Source organism: Colletotrichum lupini, chromosome 3, assembly GCF_023278565.1.
Source record: "Colletotrichum lupini chromosome 3, complete sequence".
Taxonomy (NCBI): Eukaryota; Fungi; Ascomycota; class Sordariomycetes; order Glomerellales; family Glomerellaceae; genus Colletotrichum; species Colletotrichum lupini.
This window is the reverse complement of record NC_064676.1, coordinates 4536507-4553709: the sequence shown is the minus strand read 5'-3', so window position 1 is coordinate 4553709 and position 17203 is coordinate 4536507. Positions and strand designations below refer to the sequence as shown.

The following is a 17203-nucleotide window of genomic DNA, read 5'->3' as shown; positions in this document are numbered from 1 at the left end:
TACCAGAATGAAGAAGGAAAAATCCGTCGCGGAAAATCCTGGGACATGGCCATAGACTGGTCCCATGGTCCAACGACGGACCAACTCAAAACTTTTTTTCATATCGAGGTCCACCGTGCACATCTACCAGTGCCCTGAATAAAACGCCTTCCCCCGGGACGAAACGGGTCGTCCTGCTAACTGATGGGTCAGAGAGGCAGAAACATGGGTGTGATAAACGAGAGATGAGAAATCAAGACGCCGACAATGAGTGAAAAACGCCAATTTGTCCTCCTGCTGCCGCTGCATGAGGTATCCTCTTGCCCGCTCCCCACCAGAAACATTTCGTCGTTGTTACATAGGTGATAGGTTGCGCCGACGGCTGAGGAACATGCCGTCGTTTGTACCTGCGTGTGCTGCATTATACTTTGACTTCCGTCGCTTCGTCACCACGGGCCTCCAGCTGTTTCTTGAGACCCGTGACTTCGCTCGTGAGAAGTCCAATCTGCGCCTGCTTCGCGCTCTCTGCCTTTTCAAAAGCCGTGACCTTATCCGACAGCTGTTTTACCTTGTCTTCGAGGCTCTGGATGTACGCCCAGACACCCGGGTCCGTGGCGAACATGTTGCCGCCATTCTCAGCCCCACTTCCTGGCTGCGTTCCGCTGGAACCACGAGCATGGGCGGCTCCTGCCGGAGCCGCGCCGGCCTGTGATGCCGGAGCAACGAAGGCTGGAGAATAGTATCAGCGTGTGATCAAATTACAGGCGCAAATCTCAAAAGGCACAACTCACCTGGTGAAGTGTTCCTGTCAGAAGGCCTGCGGCCATATTGGTGCTGCTGGAACTGTTGCGTCAGACTTGGCGATCGTTGTCTCGCAATGTTGTTTGTATCATGCCCGGGGCTCAATGGCTTCGGGCTCTCCGTCATGCCACTTTGTGAGTAGACAGAAGCGCCACTTACGGGCACAGAAGACACGCTCGTATTCGGCGTGTGGGCACCAGCAATGCTGTTAGGCATGCTTGGGGACGTGGTCGAACTTGCTGTACCACGGTCAACATTGGGCGGATAGAGCCCGCCGGTCCCGGGTCGTGGACCTGCTGGTGGGTATGTACGCGAATGAGCGCTATATCCATCGATGCTACCAGGTCCACCTGCAATATGCTGTGCCTTGATGCTTGGCAGGCTCAGGCGCCTCTCCTCTTCCGTTAAGTCTTCTTCGTTGGCATACACTATGCCGGCCATTGAATCATCGCCATCATGCATACTCGGCCCGTCCAAGTCATCGGTCTGGTCGAAACTGCCCATACTGGAGCGGCGGCCCGCACAACCACCCGCACCCTTGCTGTGCCGAGCGAGTGCGTCGCCCCGGGCAAACTTCCGATCGCACTTCGGACATATGTGGGGTTTCTCGCCCGTGTGCAATTTGCTATGACGCTTCAAATCGTGGAGGCGTCGGAAGCGCATGTTACACTCCTGACATATGTACGGCTTTTCCTGGCTGTGAGTGAGCAGATGGCTCTTGAGGTTGTGGTGACGCGTAAACTCCGTCTCGCAAAACGGGCACTTGTGCTTCTTGCCGGATTGAGTCGGAGAATCGTGGCCGGGCGACGGCATGGGAAAGCTCATGCCGCGCGCCGGTGGAGCGGGCATCATGGCGGCGGCTTGGAGCGAACCCGGATATGAAAGTGATCCGGGCGTATTCTTCTCATCGTGAACCGGGGCCGGGTGCGGCGGCTGAGGCTGATGCTGTGGCTGTTGAGATTGTTCGCTCAACTTGGGATCAACTTCCATTGGGCCTGGACTGGCCGTCACTAAAGCGCCTGCAATACTAGCTGCGCTCACTGCGCTTTGTGGGCTGATCTCGACAGGTTCTGCGGGCGCATTGCTAACTTGGGGGATTGACACCGGTTCGGGCGCCTTGGTGGTGACCTCCATGGCAGCCGTTGGAGCTTGGGGTGCTTCGTCGGGTCGACTCATGGCGGCGACACTACCGGCCAGTACGGAAAGCACCGAGTGGCCTGGGTTGTCGCTTGAGGCGGGTGGATTTAGGCGCTGTTCGCGTTTGCGTTCCTCTTCGAGAGCTTCGAGCGCCGCGGCGGCTGTCAATGGTGTCGGTGAGCGTCTTGACGATGCCAAGCCGAAACGAGCGGACTTCGTGGGGGAGGGATAGTCGATAGAGGGAGGGATAGGAGGAACGGCGCCTTCGACGATAGGGTCGACAACAGACGTGGGCGAAGTAGGAGTAGACTCGCGCGCCCTCTTGAGCGATTTGGTGCGAGCAGGATCTCCCCCAAACGCAAAAGTGTCTGATGCGACCGGCGTCGTCGCTGCCAGGAGGGGGGCTTCGGTCGCAATGGGACCGTTATCCGAGGCCATGAGCGGGCGAAAGCATCAAGCGATTAATTGGAGGGTTTGAATTGGAAAAGAAAGCTCCGATGCGACCGCGTCGTCGAGGTTGTTGATGGTCAACGACAAGTCATGGGAGCTTCGAATCGTTCAGCCACACGTGGCGGTTCTTGTTCGTGGACGACCCCGAATTTGACGGGACGAGCGGACGAGTCGCGGTGGAATGTGGCGGAACCGATTTGGACGGGATTGAATAATGGCTAACGCAAGCCGGTCTCGATGGCGAGTAATTCGTTGGAAATTGAATTTGTTACGCGCGCAAAACCAGTGGCGGGGTGGAAATCTGGCTGGCGGCAGCGATGTTGAAGAAGAGGGAAAAGAGAACTGAATTCCAAGTGTGGCAGAAGCTGGAGGAAAAGGGAAGGGTGGAGGGCGGGTGCAGCAAGATAGAGTAAGGCAAATGGTCAGAAAGTTGAGTGAGAGAGGTGTGACGGCGTCTGCGAATGAGGGCGAGTTGGGGCTTGCGGTTTCTGCCACAACAGACGGCGGGCGGCGGGTGCGGGAGGTACGGACACACACTGGGGCGGCCGCACACGCTACTTTCCTTCCTTACCACCTGAGGTGAGGAACGACAGAGGTATCCGTACTCCGTACCTGCCTGCCTGCCGAGCTTAGGTAAGCTTTCGTGAGACGAGGTAGGTAGGTACCTACCTACTTACATGCCTCTCTCCTCCTGCCTAAGGTGACCAACCAGGACATGGAAGGTCAGGCAGGCCGCTCGCTGCCCGCAGGCGCACGGAAAGGCGGTTCGTTCTCGGTTGCGGCAGCGCGGCAGTGTTGGAGGACAACTGACAGGACGACGGGAGGAGGGAACTGGAACTATGAACATGATCCATCCCGACTGCTGCAGTTGTTGTCGCCAATGCTGCTGCTTGCATCTAACTACTTACCTGAGTTTGGGGAAGGTAGTCACGCCGTTATCCCAGAAGCCCAACAACCAAGTCCCTTCCCTTTTCCTAGGTATCTCGCGTGTGCCTCCCCCCGGATATCTTTACGTGGCATGGCGATGGGTACCTACCTCCCCGTACCACCGTCATGGTACCCGTCGGAGTTGACCAAAGTATGGAATACTTTGTAGCTGAATATCGAGGAACGGTGTACTCGATACATTGCCCACCCACCTCAACTTCTCTCAGGCGGCGGACATACATCTCAAGCCACACCCATGCGCGCGCACATACACACACTGTTTCTCACTCGTCCCCTCCCTAACTCCGTCTTGGCATTCTCTGAATTACGCCACGCCCTGTGAATGCATATTTGAACTATCTCGATACTTGCGGCTTATTGAGCGCCACACTACGGAGTGATGGAATCAATATCGGGTCAAGGAAAATAAAAACATGCCTCACTCTTGCTCCCAGCTCTAGTCGTCATAACAAAGTGTGACATGCCGAAGAACGAGGTTCCACGCTGAATGGTCGTCGGTCCATAAGGTAGTGTACAGAGTAAGGTATTGGAATTGTGAATGCGACGGAGTCGGGTTCCGGGGACCAAGCTGGATGACGAGGGAGAGGGAGAGAAATGGAAGGGAAGGAAACCTGAGAGAATGGAGCCCGAAAGCAAGGGCCTTTCAGCCCCCGCGGTGGCTGTGCAAGAAAATCAAGAGCCCCATCCCATCCATGCCCCAGCCCCCCAGTGCCCTTTGCTGGGAGTCTGGGACACACGCGAGTGGCTAAAAAGATCATCTCCGTCTCCACTCAAATCCACTCAGTGGCTTCTCATAGGTTCTCGGCCAGGGAACATCAGGTCCCGGTTCCAATTTTCACCTCGTAAACCGACGTGGCTTTGCAACCGCACTACCGACAGGCCAAGTCACCGATACTTGTTTCTCTCGTTCCACTATTGTCGCTCGCCCTGCTTACGGCTGCAGTCTCCAGGTGCCCTTCACTTGGTTCCTCCACGCACATCGCCCCTCTCTCTTCTTTTCCCCCGCAGCAGGCATACTGGGAGACTGCTACGCGGTTCAGCGGACAGTAAGAGTGCCCGTGGCTGAATACCTGCCGAGAAACCTACCTGTGCCTACCTTACCTGACGGAGAGCTCTCCAATTACTCCGTACAAACGCCTCGCATCACGCTTGCTACACTACACGCGCAAACTCCGCACACCTGGCCGGGAGTACCTTGATTGTACCTGAACATTCCCTCACCTCAGGGTTTGGGATCGACTCCCTCAAGCATGAAGCTAATGATAACGGGATCGATCGTTTCTGCCGATTTGCTCTTAGCATCACTCGTTTTTCAATTGTTGAGCCGCAATGTGGTCGGTCGCCCCTCAACGCGCTGCAGAGAACCAACGGAGAGGGCATGGCACCAGACGGACCGCACGACGGGTGGACGGGAGAGTGCATGCACTCCAATCAACACATCGTTGCCAGGCACCCGCCATGATGCCTATCTTCTTCCAACCCACCGGAGCCTCGCCTGGCTGTGACCCAGTGCCTTGCTCTGCTTGCCTTGCCCAGTCCCGAGGCCGCCTGGACTGAGGCTGAGGCTTCTTTGGTGGACGACTAGCATCCACCGCACAGGTTTCGCTTACAAGTTCTAAGGGATACGGCGGAAAAGGCGGCGTTCTCCTTTGTACCATCGCCGGCTATTCCTTCGGCGGTACAGAGATCATGGAACGATCTCGATAATCACCTCTGCTCAGGAACCGGAATCCCGCGGCCTTGGTTGCCAACTTTCTGCCCAGGCAAAACAACAAACATACGGACAGGTAGGCAAGGAGCGAGTCAGTCATCGGCCAATGAAGGGATAGAGACGACTCCGTCGCAAACCACCAACGGCGACGCCTTGGGTATTACATACTTCAGCTTTGGTCAGCTATTAACCCGTGACGAATCACCTCGGAGCCAGGTCCGTCCCTATTCGGCCATCAATTCTCTAGCTCCCCATACTAGTGCCTATTTTGTAACCCCTGGAGCTCGCGAGGCACCTGAACTGGGAATCATTTGGGTGGCACTTCATACAGGCTATGCTACCCAAATGTGGCTGAACCATCCAAACAGACACAAAATCGACAAAGCAGACATGACCAACGATGCCGCGGAGCATTTCCTACGGCAACCAAAGTCGCATCCAACGTTCCGCACCTTCGATCCCACGATCACTCACTGTCGAACCATGAGATCATTGGCCTAATCTATCCCTCACCTTCGCCGCCAAACCCTACATTACCACGCGGTAATGCCCCTTCTCGCTCTCTTGTTGGATCGTGTTCCTTATGACGACGACGTCCAGGCCCCGCGATGTGTTAGGCAAGCAGCAAATCCCACACCAGCACGTCGTGGGAAGAGAGAAGCCGCCGTGGTTTTACGCAAGCCTCTTGCGACTCTAATTCGTCATTTTCCGCTGCTATTCGCCCTTCTTCAATCTTCCTCAGCCTCTGGTGTGATGAGCGTGAGCTCTCCGCTGACTGATGGCCCCCGAGACGCTGCGTCAGCTGAGCCACGGCCTAGCCAGAGCTCATTTCGTCCCCTGCCTGTCAACACCCATTGGCCGCTGTCACTTTGCGCCGCTGATCCCTCGCTGCTTAGGACCTTGACGGGACAGCACCACTCACCTGAGCCCTTCCGAGTACAGGGCCTGGCTCTTTACCATGCTCATCGTCATCAATCGCCTGGCTCGATGGCGCGGGGCACCCTGTTGCGGGGACAACAGCATCCGTGATGATGCGCACCTCGATGCGCCAACCGCTGTGCCAGTTTCGATCAAGATGCCACGAGTTAGACTGCTAGGCAATCATCATCGCGAACGCCATTGCCTTGACTTGCCTGCCGTGCCAGCTTGCCACATCGTTGACGCTCTCGGGTTGATCATGGTCGCAGCCCGCACTCTTCAGCTGAGGTACTCTAGCCTCGCCACATTTCATGCTTACATGGGGAAAACAGCCTATTCAAAAGCTGACTACGTCATCTTTCACGGAGGTGTTCCTGTCACGAACAAGAGCCGCGCGACCTGGCCAACGACAGGATGACTGGATACCTTTGGCAATCCAATGACGGCAGTTGAATGCCCTGCTGAGCGAATCCAGTCGCCTGACTTCAAGATAGACTAGTCCCGATTCCGCACTTTCTGCGGTGAGGCTGGCTGAGGCCTTAGCGGTTCAGCAATGTGTCTCGGCAGGTCGCAAGTATGTGAAATGGCTTTGTGATTTTGAGAATTGTCTAATTCATCTGCCTGTTATTCATCGCTTCATTCTGTTGTAATTTCTGGCTGTGTCCCTGCCTCTGAGGATGCCCGTCATAGAGTCGCCGCACTTTGCTGAAGCGCAGAGTCTACTCTAAATCTTGGGTTGAGACAGCTAGGTAGGCTGAAAAGAACACCTGGTGTGCGGACTTGCATCCTGGTAAAGAAGGTGGAAATACCTCTAGGGTAGCAGTGGCGGATAAGAGAGCCGCTCAAGGTTAGTTACAACCTAAGTTCGTATTGTAGCCGACTCAATTGCCACCCACCTAGGTTGGTGAGACTTGACTTGCCTGGAAATCAAGCTATTGCTCATGTCGAGTGAGTTCCTACCTCTGATTGTGAGTCTACGCATAAGGGAGAAGTGAGCATCGGCCTGCACTCCCTTCTGGAGCTGCCTCGTTGGAAGAAGTGCTTAGGCTCTTACACTTCTGCTGGGAGTGCCCGTCCCATCACCTTTATTGCACGTTTCGCGAGAAGATGACGAAGAAGGTGTGCAAAGTAGCCTCAACGGCACTGAAGCCTCTTCAATATATTCATGGAAGCCTTGTGTGCCTCTCAGGTTCCGGAAGGGATCGCAGCCTAGCATCAACATCTGTATGAATTCTGGACAAGAGCAGAACCCAGTCGCGGCTGACTTGGAACATGGCGAGATGTTATCTCTGGTAAACTAGGAAGGCTTTCTGGGTAAATGACGTGCGTGCGTGGCTTGCGTAGTCACAATGTCTGAGTTGGCCGCCGAAGTCATGTTCGACAAAAGTTACAATTTTAACTTGACGTGTGCTCAAAGAGTTGAACGGAAACATTTGTCAACGTAGATGCCCTTGGTTAAAGTAGTGATTTTAAAAATCAATCCTGGTATTTGAGCCCTGAGCAAGTGTACTCAGTCCACGGGAATTACTTTACTATTTTAAATATACTACTCTGCAAATTCTACAAGGCTACCTCGACTTCAGGCTTTCGTTTCGAGTCGAATGTGGAAGCCCTATTGCCAGGTCAGGGTAACTTGACAGTATAGCGCTTGAGAAAGACTTGAGTATGATTTGCCAGTTGCTGAAAGTCCTTGATAGGCTGCCCTTTGTTGCGTTGTTGTGAAAATAAGAGGACTCTAGAAACTTTTCCTGGAAATAAGTACATTTTCCAAGGTCATAGTTCCACACAAGGTTCATAAGACCTGTTCCGCCGTGACGGTCATATGTGAGAAGTATTTTGTGCCCTCAACAGTGTCATCACGAGTAAGTACGAGAACTTGGATGTCTTACAATCCCTTACCATACTTGTTCACGGAATACTCTCTTTTGCTTGTGTACTCTGATGGTTGGCAATTAACATCTGCCTAAACAACGTTTGAGCTTTCAAGCAGTTGTGCAAAGCATTATCTTCCCACAACTTGGACCAGACTCACATCAATAAGTTAGGCATAGAGCGCTTGTCTGGACGCGCCACTGAGTGGAGTTATCAGTGAAACACAGACTGAGCAACTGCCGTAACTGCTGTCTACGGATTCGACGAAGAACAGGCGGAGGCAAATGGACACATAGCAGGCGAAGGACTTCAATCGGCATATGCCAGGCTCGTTGAGTTTTAAGGTGCCAACTTGCAGATTCTTTACAATCCACTTGTTGTGCTGGAGGATATTGCTGACTTGCTCTATTGCCATGCTATATCGGCCACGATACCGATGACGAGTCCACCTGTGCCTCCTTGACCAGACTGCTGAGAATGGGAGGGAGGGCTAACCGCAACTTCGTGTGGATAGGCCTCAACATCAAGTCATCTACACAGAGTCGACGTTTCTGTGATACTTCATTGCGAGCTGGCCTTTACCCTCACTCTCTCCCTGCCTCCCTCCCCCTCCAGCCCTCACATACACTGGGTTGTCAACTCCACTCCGCTCTATCAGCTAGATTCTCTCAGCCCAAACTCAAGTCTACTCGCCCTAATCGAGAGGTCATGCCATGAGAGTATAGAACAAACAGCACCTCAGGTTTGGACTCAAGTGTACCGAGGTGGATGATACCAAGTGGGCAAGAGACCTTGATATTCTCTCTACAAGCACGGAATCGCTCCCCGCCACAGGGAGGGGCACCAGAGGAAGACTGGGTACTAGATTTAGGTGACAACATATTCGTCTCACAGTAAGATAGACGGCAAGTGATAAGAATTATAACGATAAGTTTCAATTAATTTCCCAACCCAATGCGAGTGTACTGTTCTTTCCCCCGTATATCTCATGGAGCTATGCCATCCTTGACCGTTTACCACCCCCTATGGCGCTCTATCATGATGTTCCCATCTCGTTTCCCATGTTTTTGTTTCAATCGTCAAGTCATTAAAAGTCTTCTCATCGTACAAGTACACGTCGTTCAACGTTCAAACATTCATCAGACATCGCCCCTTCCTTTTGTTGAGTCCTCGCCACCTTCCCGTGAGGCGGTGTTCTTCGTGCTCTTCTTGTCTACCATTATTCATAATATCCATGCCTTCAGTGGGCGTGCGCAACTATAGCCACGTAGGTGTCGTCTGGGATTCTTTCTATGATCCACAGCGTACGCTCAATTACCTTATCGGCTTGCAGCGAAGGGAATGAACGCAGCAGCTTATTAGGGCTGATAGATTGTTAGCATGTACAACTCAAGTCTAGAGGACGCGGAAAACATACCTCGGAGAGCTCATGAGCTGATCCCGCATGCCCATCAGCTGGGCTACAATACAGAGAATATTCAGATGGGGCCCGTAGGCGAAGAGAAAGTCCCACAATCTGAGGACTTCGGGAAGCGGAGGCGTACAGGCACATAGCGTCAGAACCGAGGGGAAAGCGTAGATCTCAGCCGTGAGACCTTTGGAGTGCAAGTAGCCGCTTAACTTCGAGTCGACCGTGGCAAGGACCTTGTCAACCAGCGCCAGACCCTTGTGTACGCCGTCCATAGCGCCGCGGATGTAGCCGGGGCATTCGCGCGTGAGGAGTGTGTAGAACGCGATGAAGGCCTCGGATTCGCTCCTTGCTGCGTATAGAAAAGGCGCGGCCAGCACGTTCATTCCTTGCACGTATGTTCCGGGCTCCGCAGCATGGCTGGATTCGGAGCCTTCTGTGGTCAAGGTGAGGGCCCTGGCACGGTTTCTGGCACCCGGCGAAAAAGCGGGATCTTGCGAGTACGCTGTGGCTGTCGACGTCGATGTCGAGCTGTCCTGCGATATGGAGCTTCTTCCAGTGCTGGGTCGCTCCCTGCGCTGCTCCTCCCGCACATCGTGTAGACGCCAGGCCACGGCGTTGAGGAGGCGAATCAGGCTGGCCTCGCTCACACGTCGCCTGAACAAAGGATCAGTCGTAAGGGTTCGAAAGGTATCGTTGCGAATCTTGGAGTAGGCTGGGGAGGCTCCGCGGTGAATTAGGCCCAAGTAGTCATCGGTCGGGAGAACGGGAGTATCTAGCAGGATGAGCCAGACGTATATACGTAAGGTTGACTGCGTGGCAATAAGTCAGCATTGGTGTATATGCTTGACGGGCATGAAGGGTAATGTTTACCATGCCGTCGCTATCACTCTTGATGCCCTCGCTCAAGATTTTGCGACGAGCCATACCTAAAGCCTCAATTGTCTCTCCTTCGGGGGGACCCTCTTTAATAAGTTGTTGGAGAGACATAGTCGCGTACTTGGGGCTGATGCCCATCATGCTGCGCTTGCCCGTAGCCAGCGCATTTATATGATGGATAACAGGCGCCGGCGCATCGCTATTGGATCGTCCTCGAGTGTGTCGGGCCACGTTGGAAGAAGAGCTCGGGTCGCGTCGCGTAGGAGAGATATTTCGTTGCGTGATTTGTGTCAAGCGTTGCTGCGAGATCAAAGAGGGTTGATGAAGGGGTTGAAGCTGAAGAGCAGCCTTGGAGCCAAGATTATGCGCGGATTGCAGTTTGCGAAGGCGATGGGTACGCGGAGACGGTGGTGGGAGCAATTCTGTGGTTTTGGCTTGCGACAAGTTGTGCGCCGGATGGGCGAGAGGATCTCTTGGGGGACTCGGCGGCATCTTTGCAACTGAAGAATCGGACAAGCTACATTCACTAATTGAGGGACAATGGGAATATACGACGGGTTATTGGAAGAGTATCCTGAAAGATTGGCAGGGCACGGTATCAAGAACCGCTAGAAGAGAAAAAAGGGGCAAGACAACAAGCGTAGCGAGGTGACCAACACCTCGTGGGCTGCTATTTTTGGCCCGGAACGGGGAGGAGGTTGGTGATTGCAGACTCGGTGGTGTAGATGACAAGCATTGCAGGTGTTGGCGGCTTGGAGTTTGTTTTCTGACTAAGGCAAAGCGACTTGTTGCCCGGGGGGAGAGGGGCTGTTGAGGACTCGCGTCGGTCAATTGCCCCGTGTTTTTTCGCGTACCAAACTCGCTGGCGACCAGCAGCTCAACGATTCCAGCGTTGAATATGTTTCATGCTGCTCATTCTAAGAGTTCTAGTCCAGCCTCGCCGGCCGAAAGTGTGAGACCTCCGTATGGCATGCAATCCACTTTCCGAAATTGGGCAAATTCGTAGCAATGACTCCAATCTCTGAACGAAACAACCGTCAAGAAGGCGAGAGAACATTGATCATCGAGGCTGGTACCTGGAAAACCGGGGCAAGCAACTGAAAGACTACCTTATTGACTTAATCTTGAACTTCCTCTTTGAGCCACAGCGTGCAGGTCCGGGTCGACCCCCCACAGGCGGGGACCCTTCCGGAACCGTCGGCGCAGATGTCCCGAGTCGGCTGCGGAAAATCATTAAACCCATTCGGAGTATCTCCCCGTCGATTATCCGAGCTGAACGTCCTTCCTTATGTCAGCCTTCTGTTGTCGCAAGCTTGGCGTCATGGGTGCGTCTTTAGCTGCTGGTCCAAGCTGGCCCATGACGTTGGCCATCCGTAACCACATCCGCTTTACGGATCTTCTTAGCAATAGGCAACTCCAGTCTCCAGTCTCTAGTATCCGGAAGGCCAGGCGACTACGGATTCTGCCCACACAATGCAGCAGATTATCCCGGAACCCCATTCCGTGAATCCATCTTGCCATCGTCTTTCGCCTGGGGCCGAGCATCCCCTGTCTCTCTCCAGACTCTTGAGCATCTCGCAGTTTGCCGCCATTGTCGACGGTCTGATTCGCACGTGCAGTGACCACGAGGAAGTGCATCACACGTCCCGACAATCATGGCCATCTGAGATTCTGGTCCGAATCTGTCAAGGACCAACCCAGCTTCTCATCTCGTTCAAAAGCTTCGCACCACACTTTGCGAGACAAGCAACCAGTCAAGGCGAAGAAGTCTCAGAAGGGTCCAACCAGGTTGAGCATCTCCGCAGCCATCTGCCCCACTCTCTCATCACCTCAAACAAGGGTACTATTGCACCATCGCCAAGTTGCAGAAGCTGAACCTCATTGGTCAGCACACTAGGTACCGTCCCAAATGCGGTAGTTCTTTGGATACTCGTCTCCTCCCCGTGGAAATGTGTGTTGCACAACTGGGAACACTTTGGCATTTGGGCATTGTCCCTCACCCGACAGTCTGCTCTGATTTTTCATCGTCTCCAGTTTATCACGTCGGTCAACAAGGCAGCGCTTCGCCCGGCTCCATGACTGACGACACATGAGCATTGGCATTCTCCAATTTCTGCAGTCTGGCCACAGGAAACCCGAGCTTTCCCCTCGTGCACCTGTATCTCTGACATGCCGCGTGGTCAACCAAGTTGAGACTTGAGAGAGCGAGTGAAACCACGCAATAGTTCCCTCCGAGACCGCATCTTTAGCATGGTGCGTTCCTCCACTTCATCACAGCTGAATACGCCGCATTGTGCATATAGAGTACTTCATCCAATGGCGCTTATTGAAAATCGTACGGACGAGCCCGTCTGATATTACCAATTCGATATCAAATAAGCAAGAGAGCGCAGGTCCCTTGTCTGGTGGGTATAAGATAATTGGGCTCGCAGCATGGACCCCCATTGCCTGTCTCCACTAAGCTTTGAATGGCAAAGACTCGATGGCGACATCGCCCCGGTTTCGACATCGCGGGAGGAGTGCGGATACTACCACCACAAAGAGCTTCTGCTGACACCAACAATTGTTGCTATTAAATCCGCGCCATTGAGGGATTCATACACCCCCTGTCAGAGTTTTCCTTCTCTCTCGAGTCTCTCTTACCGTCGTCGTCTTCTCCTCGGCTCTTCTGCAACGCTCATTTCTTGGCTGCCGCCGTCATCCCGGTGCCACATCTCTTGGCCCATGAGATCCATCGTCTTGTCAAGCAAGAATGCCTTAAGAGCCTCCCTTGGCACTCCACTACCGAAGTTTCTGAAGTCAATTAAAAGCTTGTCTGCCTGCCTTCCTCAGCCTAACCTGAAGAGCTTGTGAGAGTCTCTGAAGAGCTTCGAAGAGCTTCCGAAAGATTTGAAGAGCTTCTGTTTCAGTCGCACAACCCGAACAGCTGCTCCAGACCACTCAGGCCACACGATACAGATATCTTGTCGCCACTATTGTGTGAAGGGTTGTTGTCTCTCATCCCTTCTTGTCAGCCACAAGCGCTTCTGTCGCCATTTTCGCACGCCGCCAAATTACGGCGTTTTTCCTGTGTCGGGAACTCTCTCGCTCATCGTTGAGTCGGCCATCGTTGTCTCGACCAATTAATGCCCCTTTGACCGATTGCGCAACTTTGCAAGGGCTGTCAAGTAGCGACAATTTCGCACCTCCTGCCCCAAATCGCCACCCCCGTCGAGCCTCCAGGACTGGAAGCGTTCTAGTCACGGTTTGCACCATTAGCTTCTGCCCACTACGCACCCCGGTTCCCATTCCTGCTGCCCTTTCTCGACCGCCAAATCCCACGGCGACCCCCGTGGACCCAGGAGTGTGGCACGGTGACCACCCCCGGTGACTCCTATATAGCCTTGGGACATCTTCGCCAAAAAAGGAGCGAGGTCCTGTGTGCTACTCGTCTCAGTAGTCAAGAGCTCGACAAGTTATTCCTCAGAGTCTCAGCCGGTTTCCGGTCCGATCAACCACCATGTCGAGCACAAGCACCAAGATTGGCCATGGCCTGGCCAAGGTCTTGGGCATCAAGCTCGAGAAGCCCGAAAACGAAGAGATGTTGCGCGGCGAGTCTGTCTTCTCTGTCCAGTCCTCGGACACATTCGTTGAGGAGGAGCCAACAACGGCTGAGTGGCTCCTCGAACTTCTTCCCGACGGCCACGAAGTCCTTGCATACATCCGCTCTCTCTTCCCCTTCCTCAACTGGATTGGTCACTATAACCTGCAGTGGTTCCTTGGTGACTTGGTCGCCGGTGTCACTGTTGGTGCTGTTGTGGTACCCCAGGGTATGGCTTACGCTTTGCTCGCAAAGCTTGAACCTCAGTTCGGTCTCTACTCATCCTTCATGGGTGTCATTATCTACTGGTTCTTCGCTACATCCAAGGATATCACCATCGGGGTATGTAAATCCTCTTCCAAACCACATTGATACTCTACTAACTGACTAATAGCCCGTAGCTGTTATGTCCACTGTCGTTGGTAACCTTATTACCGATGTCCAGGCGGACTTTCCCCAATACGAAGGTCATCAGATTGCGTCTGCTCTAGCTATCATTGCCGGCGCCATCATTCTCTTCATTGGCCTGATTCGAATGGGATGGATTGTCGACTTGATCTCTTTGACCTCTCTGTCAGCCTTCATGACTGGTTCTGCCATCAGCATCGCTGTTGGCCAATTGGTCACATTGTTGGGCATCAAGGGTGTCAACACAAGAGAGGCTACCTACCTGGTCTTCATCAACACCCTCAAGGCCCTCCCCAAGACAAAGCTGGATGCTGCCATGGGCCTGACTGCCCTCACCATGCTCTACCTTTTGCGGTTCATCTTCACTAGTCTGGCCAAGAAGTATCCTCAGAAGTCGAAGCTTTTCTTCTTCCTCTCGACCTTACGAACTGTCTTCGTCATCCTTCTCTACACCATGATCAGTTGGCTGGTCAACATGAACAGACGGTCAAACCCGCTGTTCAAGATCTTGGGAGAAGTTCCAAGAGGTTAGTGCAATTTTCACTCGGCTAGTATACCGTGATCTAACCAAAGTTACAGGTTTCCAGAATGCTGGCGCCCCGAAGGTCGACACCGACCTCATCAGCGCTTTCTTGCCTTTCCTGCCTGCCAGCGTTATTGTGTTGGTCATTGAGCACGTTGCCATCTCGAAATCTTTCGGTCGCGTCAACAACTACACCATCAACCCGTCTCAAGAGTTCGTTGCTATTGGTGTTACCAACGTCATCGCACCTTTCCTTGGCGGGTATCCCTCTACGGGCTCGTTCAGTCGTACTGCTATCAAGTCCAAGGCTGGCGTCAGAACTCCCTTCGCTGGTGTCATCACTGGCCTTATTGTCTTGCTCGCCATCTACGCTCTCACGGCTGTGTTCTTCTACATCTCCAGCGCGTCACTGGCTGCAGTCATTATCCATGCCGTCGGCGATCTTATTACGCCGCCCAACACTGTTTACCAATTCTGGCGTGTCTCGCCCCTTGAAGTCGTCATCTTCTTCGTCGGTGTCTTTGTCACCATTTTCTCTTCCATCGAGAACGGAATTTACGCCACAATCTGCATCTCTGCCGTGCTGCTCCTCTGGCGCATTCTCCGTAGCCAGGGACGCTTCCTCGGAAAGGTCAAGATTCACTCCGTCGTCGGCGACCACGTCATTGGCGAAGACCACCGACAAGTCATTGGTGAGTACGGCACCTTCAACGCCAGCGATAACGCCGCCCGCAACGTTTTCCTGCCCATCGACCACGGCGACGGATCCAACCCCGAGGTCTCCTTGGACGAGCCGTACCCCGGCATCTTCATCTACCGCTTCTCCGAGGGCTTCAACTACCCGAACGCCAGCCACTCCCTCGAGTACCTCACCGATTACATCTTTGCCCGGACGCGCCGCACAAACATGCAGTCGTACGGAAGACTGGGCGACCGCCCCTGGAACGACCCGGGCCCGTCCCGCAAGGCCAAGAAGGCGCAGGCCCAGATGCACGAGGAGGAGAACAGACCGACGCTCAAGGCCATCATCCTCGACTTCAGCTCCGTCAACCACGTCGACCTGACGTCCATCCAGCAGCTCATTGACGTCCGCAACCAGCTCGACCGCTACGCATCCCCCGACAAGGTGAACTGGCACATTGCCTGCATCAACAACCGGTGGACCAAGCGTGCTCTCGTTGCCGCCGGTTTCGGCTACCCCGTCGACCGCAACGACGGCACCCAGCACCAGTGGAAGTCCATCTTCAGCGTCGCCGAAATTGGCGGCTCGGAGTCGGCGGCTGCGGTCGCGGAGAAGGCGGCCAACGAGAAGGAGCTCTCGACGCACGCGCGGGGCGCGAGGACTATTGACGAGGAGGCCTTGGGCAAGGACGGCGCATACGACCAAATCGACCCCGTCTCGTCGGGCTCGAGGAAGGGCGGCGCCGGCGCCGGCAACGTTGGTGGCGGCCCTAGGAGGAAGGGTGTCGTTGTCCACGGCCTCAACAGGCCGCTGTTCCACGTCGATCTAACGAGCGCGCTGCAGAGCGCCATCGCCAACAGCGAGGGCAGGGGTATTGATGAAGAGGATGCAGAGGACCCCAAGAGTCCCAGCACCTCTAGTGATTGAGGAAAATGTGGAGGGTTAGGGATAGAAACAGATGTATAGCGATTTTTTGATACCCTAGGTGGGAAATTTTATTGAAGAAAGAAAGAGTCGGTGCAAGATATCAAATTAAGCACATAGAAGATGTTGATGACGATATATCACACTGTGGGGAGAGCAAGTTTGCGTCTTGCAGTTAATCTTATGAGAATTGAAAATACTACGATCCAGCCATCCGAGTCTCATTTAAGTGATTTGTTGTTCATTTTGTTCTAGGCATGTAAGTCCGTAGAAAGGCTCAGCCTCGAGGAATTTCTCTGTACGTAATTACCCTCCAGCAAAGGATACTAGCATATACATCTCTCTTTGAGTTGATTCTGTCTCAGGACCCGTTGAATTCGCAGAGTAATAAGATGTTTCCTTCGGATGCTTCCTGATTATGTATCTTGTTCCCCGGTGTCGGCAGATAAAACCCCTCTATTGCCACTATCACGAAGTTACACACTTCAAGCTAAACCGGCGCCGCCCTCACGTCTCAAACCACAATCCTCATAAAAGAATACATTCTCCGTCACAATCTCATCAAACAATACGACCCCACAGCCTACAACAATTTTTTTTCTCGTCCTCCCTCGTCCGACGTTCCCCCAATCCTCAAAACCAACATCACATCAACACCACGCATCCAGAACCCACCTACACCAACACATCTCCACCAAAACGCCAAAAATAACCAAAAGACATACAACACCAGGTATTCGCTGGTCGTCACCGACCCAACTACTAATCCGGCCTTCATTGGCTTATCTATGGGAGAGCGGACGGGATCCCGAGTTTTCCAATGGGTATGGTCGTATATGGTTGTTCGAAGAGGGTAGGGCATACATGATGGCAGAGACGACAGGATCGTGATTACGGCTGACGCGATGAACATTATTCTGTCTAGCACCACAATGTAGTTTTAAATCAGAAAGGCGCTTTGGTTTCTGGTTTTTCATTGAAAA

The 17203-nt window shown here is 53.5% G+C and overlaps 10 protein-coding genes across 10 annotated transcripts; 3 read left to right on the top strand and 7 right to left on the bottom strand.

Moving 5' to 3' along the window:
* Nucleotides 1-123: 123 nt before the first annotated feature.
* Nucleotides 124-2355, bottom strand: CLUP02_06127 (uncharacterized protein; the record flags this gene model as incomplete). Its single annotated transcript, XM_049285130.1, has 4 exons — nt 124-180; nt 240-361; nt 430-708; nt 771-2355. The coding sequence occupies 4 exons, from the start codon at nt 2353-2355 to the stop codon at nt 124-126; spliced, it is 2043 nt and encodes a 680-aa protein (XP_049142273.1).
* Nucleotides 2356-2444: 89 nt separating this feature from the next.
* CLUP02_06126 (uncharacterized protein) lies at nt 2445-3495 on the bottom strand (the record flags this gene model as incomplete). Its single annotated transcript, XM_049285129.1, has 6 exons — nt 2445-2585; nt 2651-2941; nt 3045-3062; nt 3123-3204; nt 3276-3341; nt 3404-3495. The coding sequence occupies 6 exons, from the start codon at nt 3493-3495 to the stop codon at nt 2445-2447; spliced, it is 690 nt and encodes a 229-aa protein (XP_049142272.1).
* A 358-nt stretch (nt 3496-3853) lies between these two features.
* Nucleotides 3854-5527, top strand: CLUP02_06125 (uncharacterized protein; the record flags this gene model as incomplete). Its single annotated transcript, XM_049285128.1, has 4 exons — nt 3854-4039; nt 4113-4505; nt 4542-4816; nt 4915-5527. The coding sequence occupies 4 exons, from the start codon at nt 3854-3856 to the stop codon at nt 5525-5527; spliced, it is 1467 nt and encodes a 488-aa protein (XP_049142271.1).
* Nucleotides 5528-5639: 112 nt separating this feature from the next.
* Nucleotides 5640-6257, bottom strand: CLUP02_06124 (uncharacterized protein; the record flags this gene model as incomplete). Its single annotated transcript, XM_049285127.1, has 3 exons — nt 5640-5801; nt 5949-6081; nt 6142-6257. 3 exons carry the CDS (start codon nt 6255-6257, stop codon nt 5640-5642), a joined length of 411 nt encoding a protein of 136 aa, XP_049142270.1.
* Nucleotides 6258-6572: 315 nt separating this feature from the next.
* Nucleotides 6573-7319, bottom strand: CLUP02_06122 (uncharacterized protein; the record flags this gene model as incomplete). The annotated part of the gene is made up of 5 exons (XM_049285126.1): nt 6573-6649; nt 6712-6755; nt 6841-6965; nt 6999-7208; nt 7293-7319. 5 exons carry the CDS (start codon nt 7317-7319, stop codon nt 6573-6575), a joined length of 483 nt encoding a protein of 160 aa, XP_049142269.1.
* Nucleotides 7320-9056: 1737 nt separating this feature from the next.
* Nucleotides 9057-10595, bottom strand: CLUP02_06121 (TBC domain-containing protein; the record flags this gene model as incomplete). Its single annotated transcript, XM_049285125.1, has 3 exons — nt 9057-9180; nt 9234-10036; nt 10098-10595. 3 exons carry the CDS (start codon nt 10593-10595, stop codon nt 9057-9059), a joined length of 1425 nt encoding a protein of 474 aa, XP_049142268.1.
* A 178-nt stretch (nt 10596-10773) lies between these two features.
* Nucleotides 10774-11486, bottom strand: CLUP02_06120 (uncharacterized protein; the record flags this gene model as incomplete). The annotated part of the gene is made up of 4 exons (XM_049285124.1): nt 10774-10979; nt 11063-11179; nt 11278-11323; nt 11382-11486. The coding sequence occupies 4 exons, from the start codon at nt 11484-11486 to the stop codon at nt 10774-10776; spliced, it is 474 nt and encodes a 157-aa protein (XP_049142267.1).
* Nucleotides 11487-11576: 90 nt separating this feature from the next.
* CLUP02_06119 (uncharacterized protein) lies at nt 11577-11978 on the top strand (the record flags this gene model as incomplete). Its single annotated transcript, XM_049285123.1, has 1 exon — nt 11577-11978. The coding sequence occupies one exon, from the start codon at nt 11577-11579 to the stop codon at nt 11976-11978; it is 402 nt and encodes a 133-aa protein (XP_049142266.1).
* A 1624-nt stretch (nt 11979-13602) lies between these two features.
* On the top strand, nt 13603-16223 carry CLUP02_06118 (sulfate permease; the record flags this gene model as incomplete). Its single annotated transcript, XM_049285122.1, has 3 exons — nt 13603-14025; nt 14078-14618; nt 14671-16223. 3 exons carry the CDS (start codon nt 13603-13605, stop codon nt 16221-16223), a joined length of 2517 nt encoding a protein of 838 aa, XP_049142265.1.
* A 580-nt stretch (nt 16224-16803) lies between these two features.
* CLUP02_06117 (uncharacterized protein) lies at nt 16804-16998 on the bottom strand (the record flags this gene model as incomplete). Its single annotated transcript, XM_049285121.1, has 1 exon — nt 16804-16998. The coding sequence occupies one exon, from the start codon at nt 16996-16998 to the stop codon at nt 16804-16806; it is 195 nt and encodes a 64-aa protein (XP_049142264.1).
* Nucleotides 16999-17203: the final 205 nt, after the last annotated feature.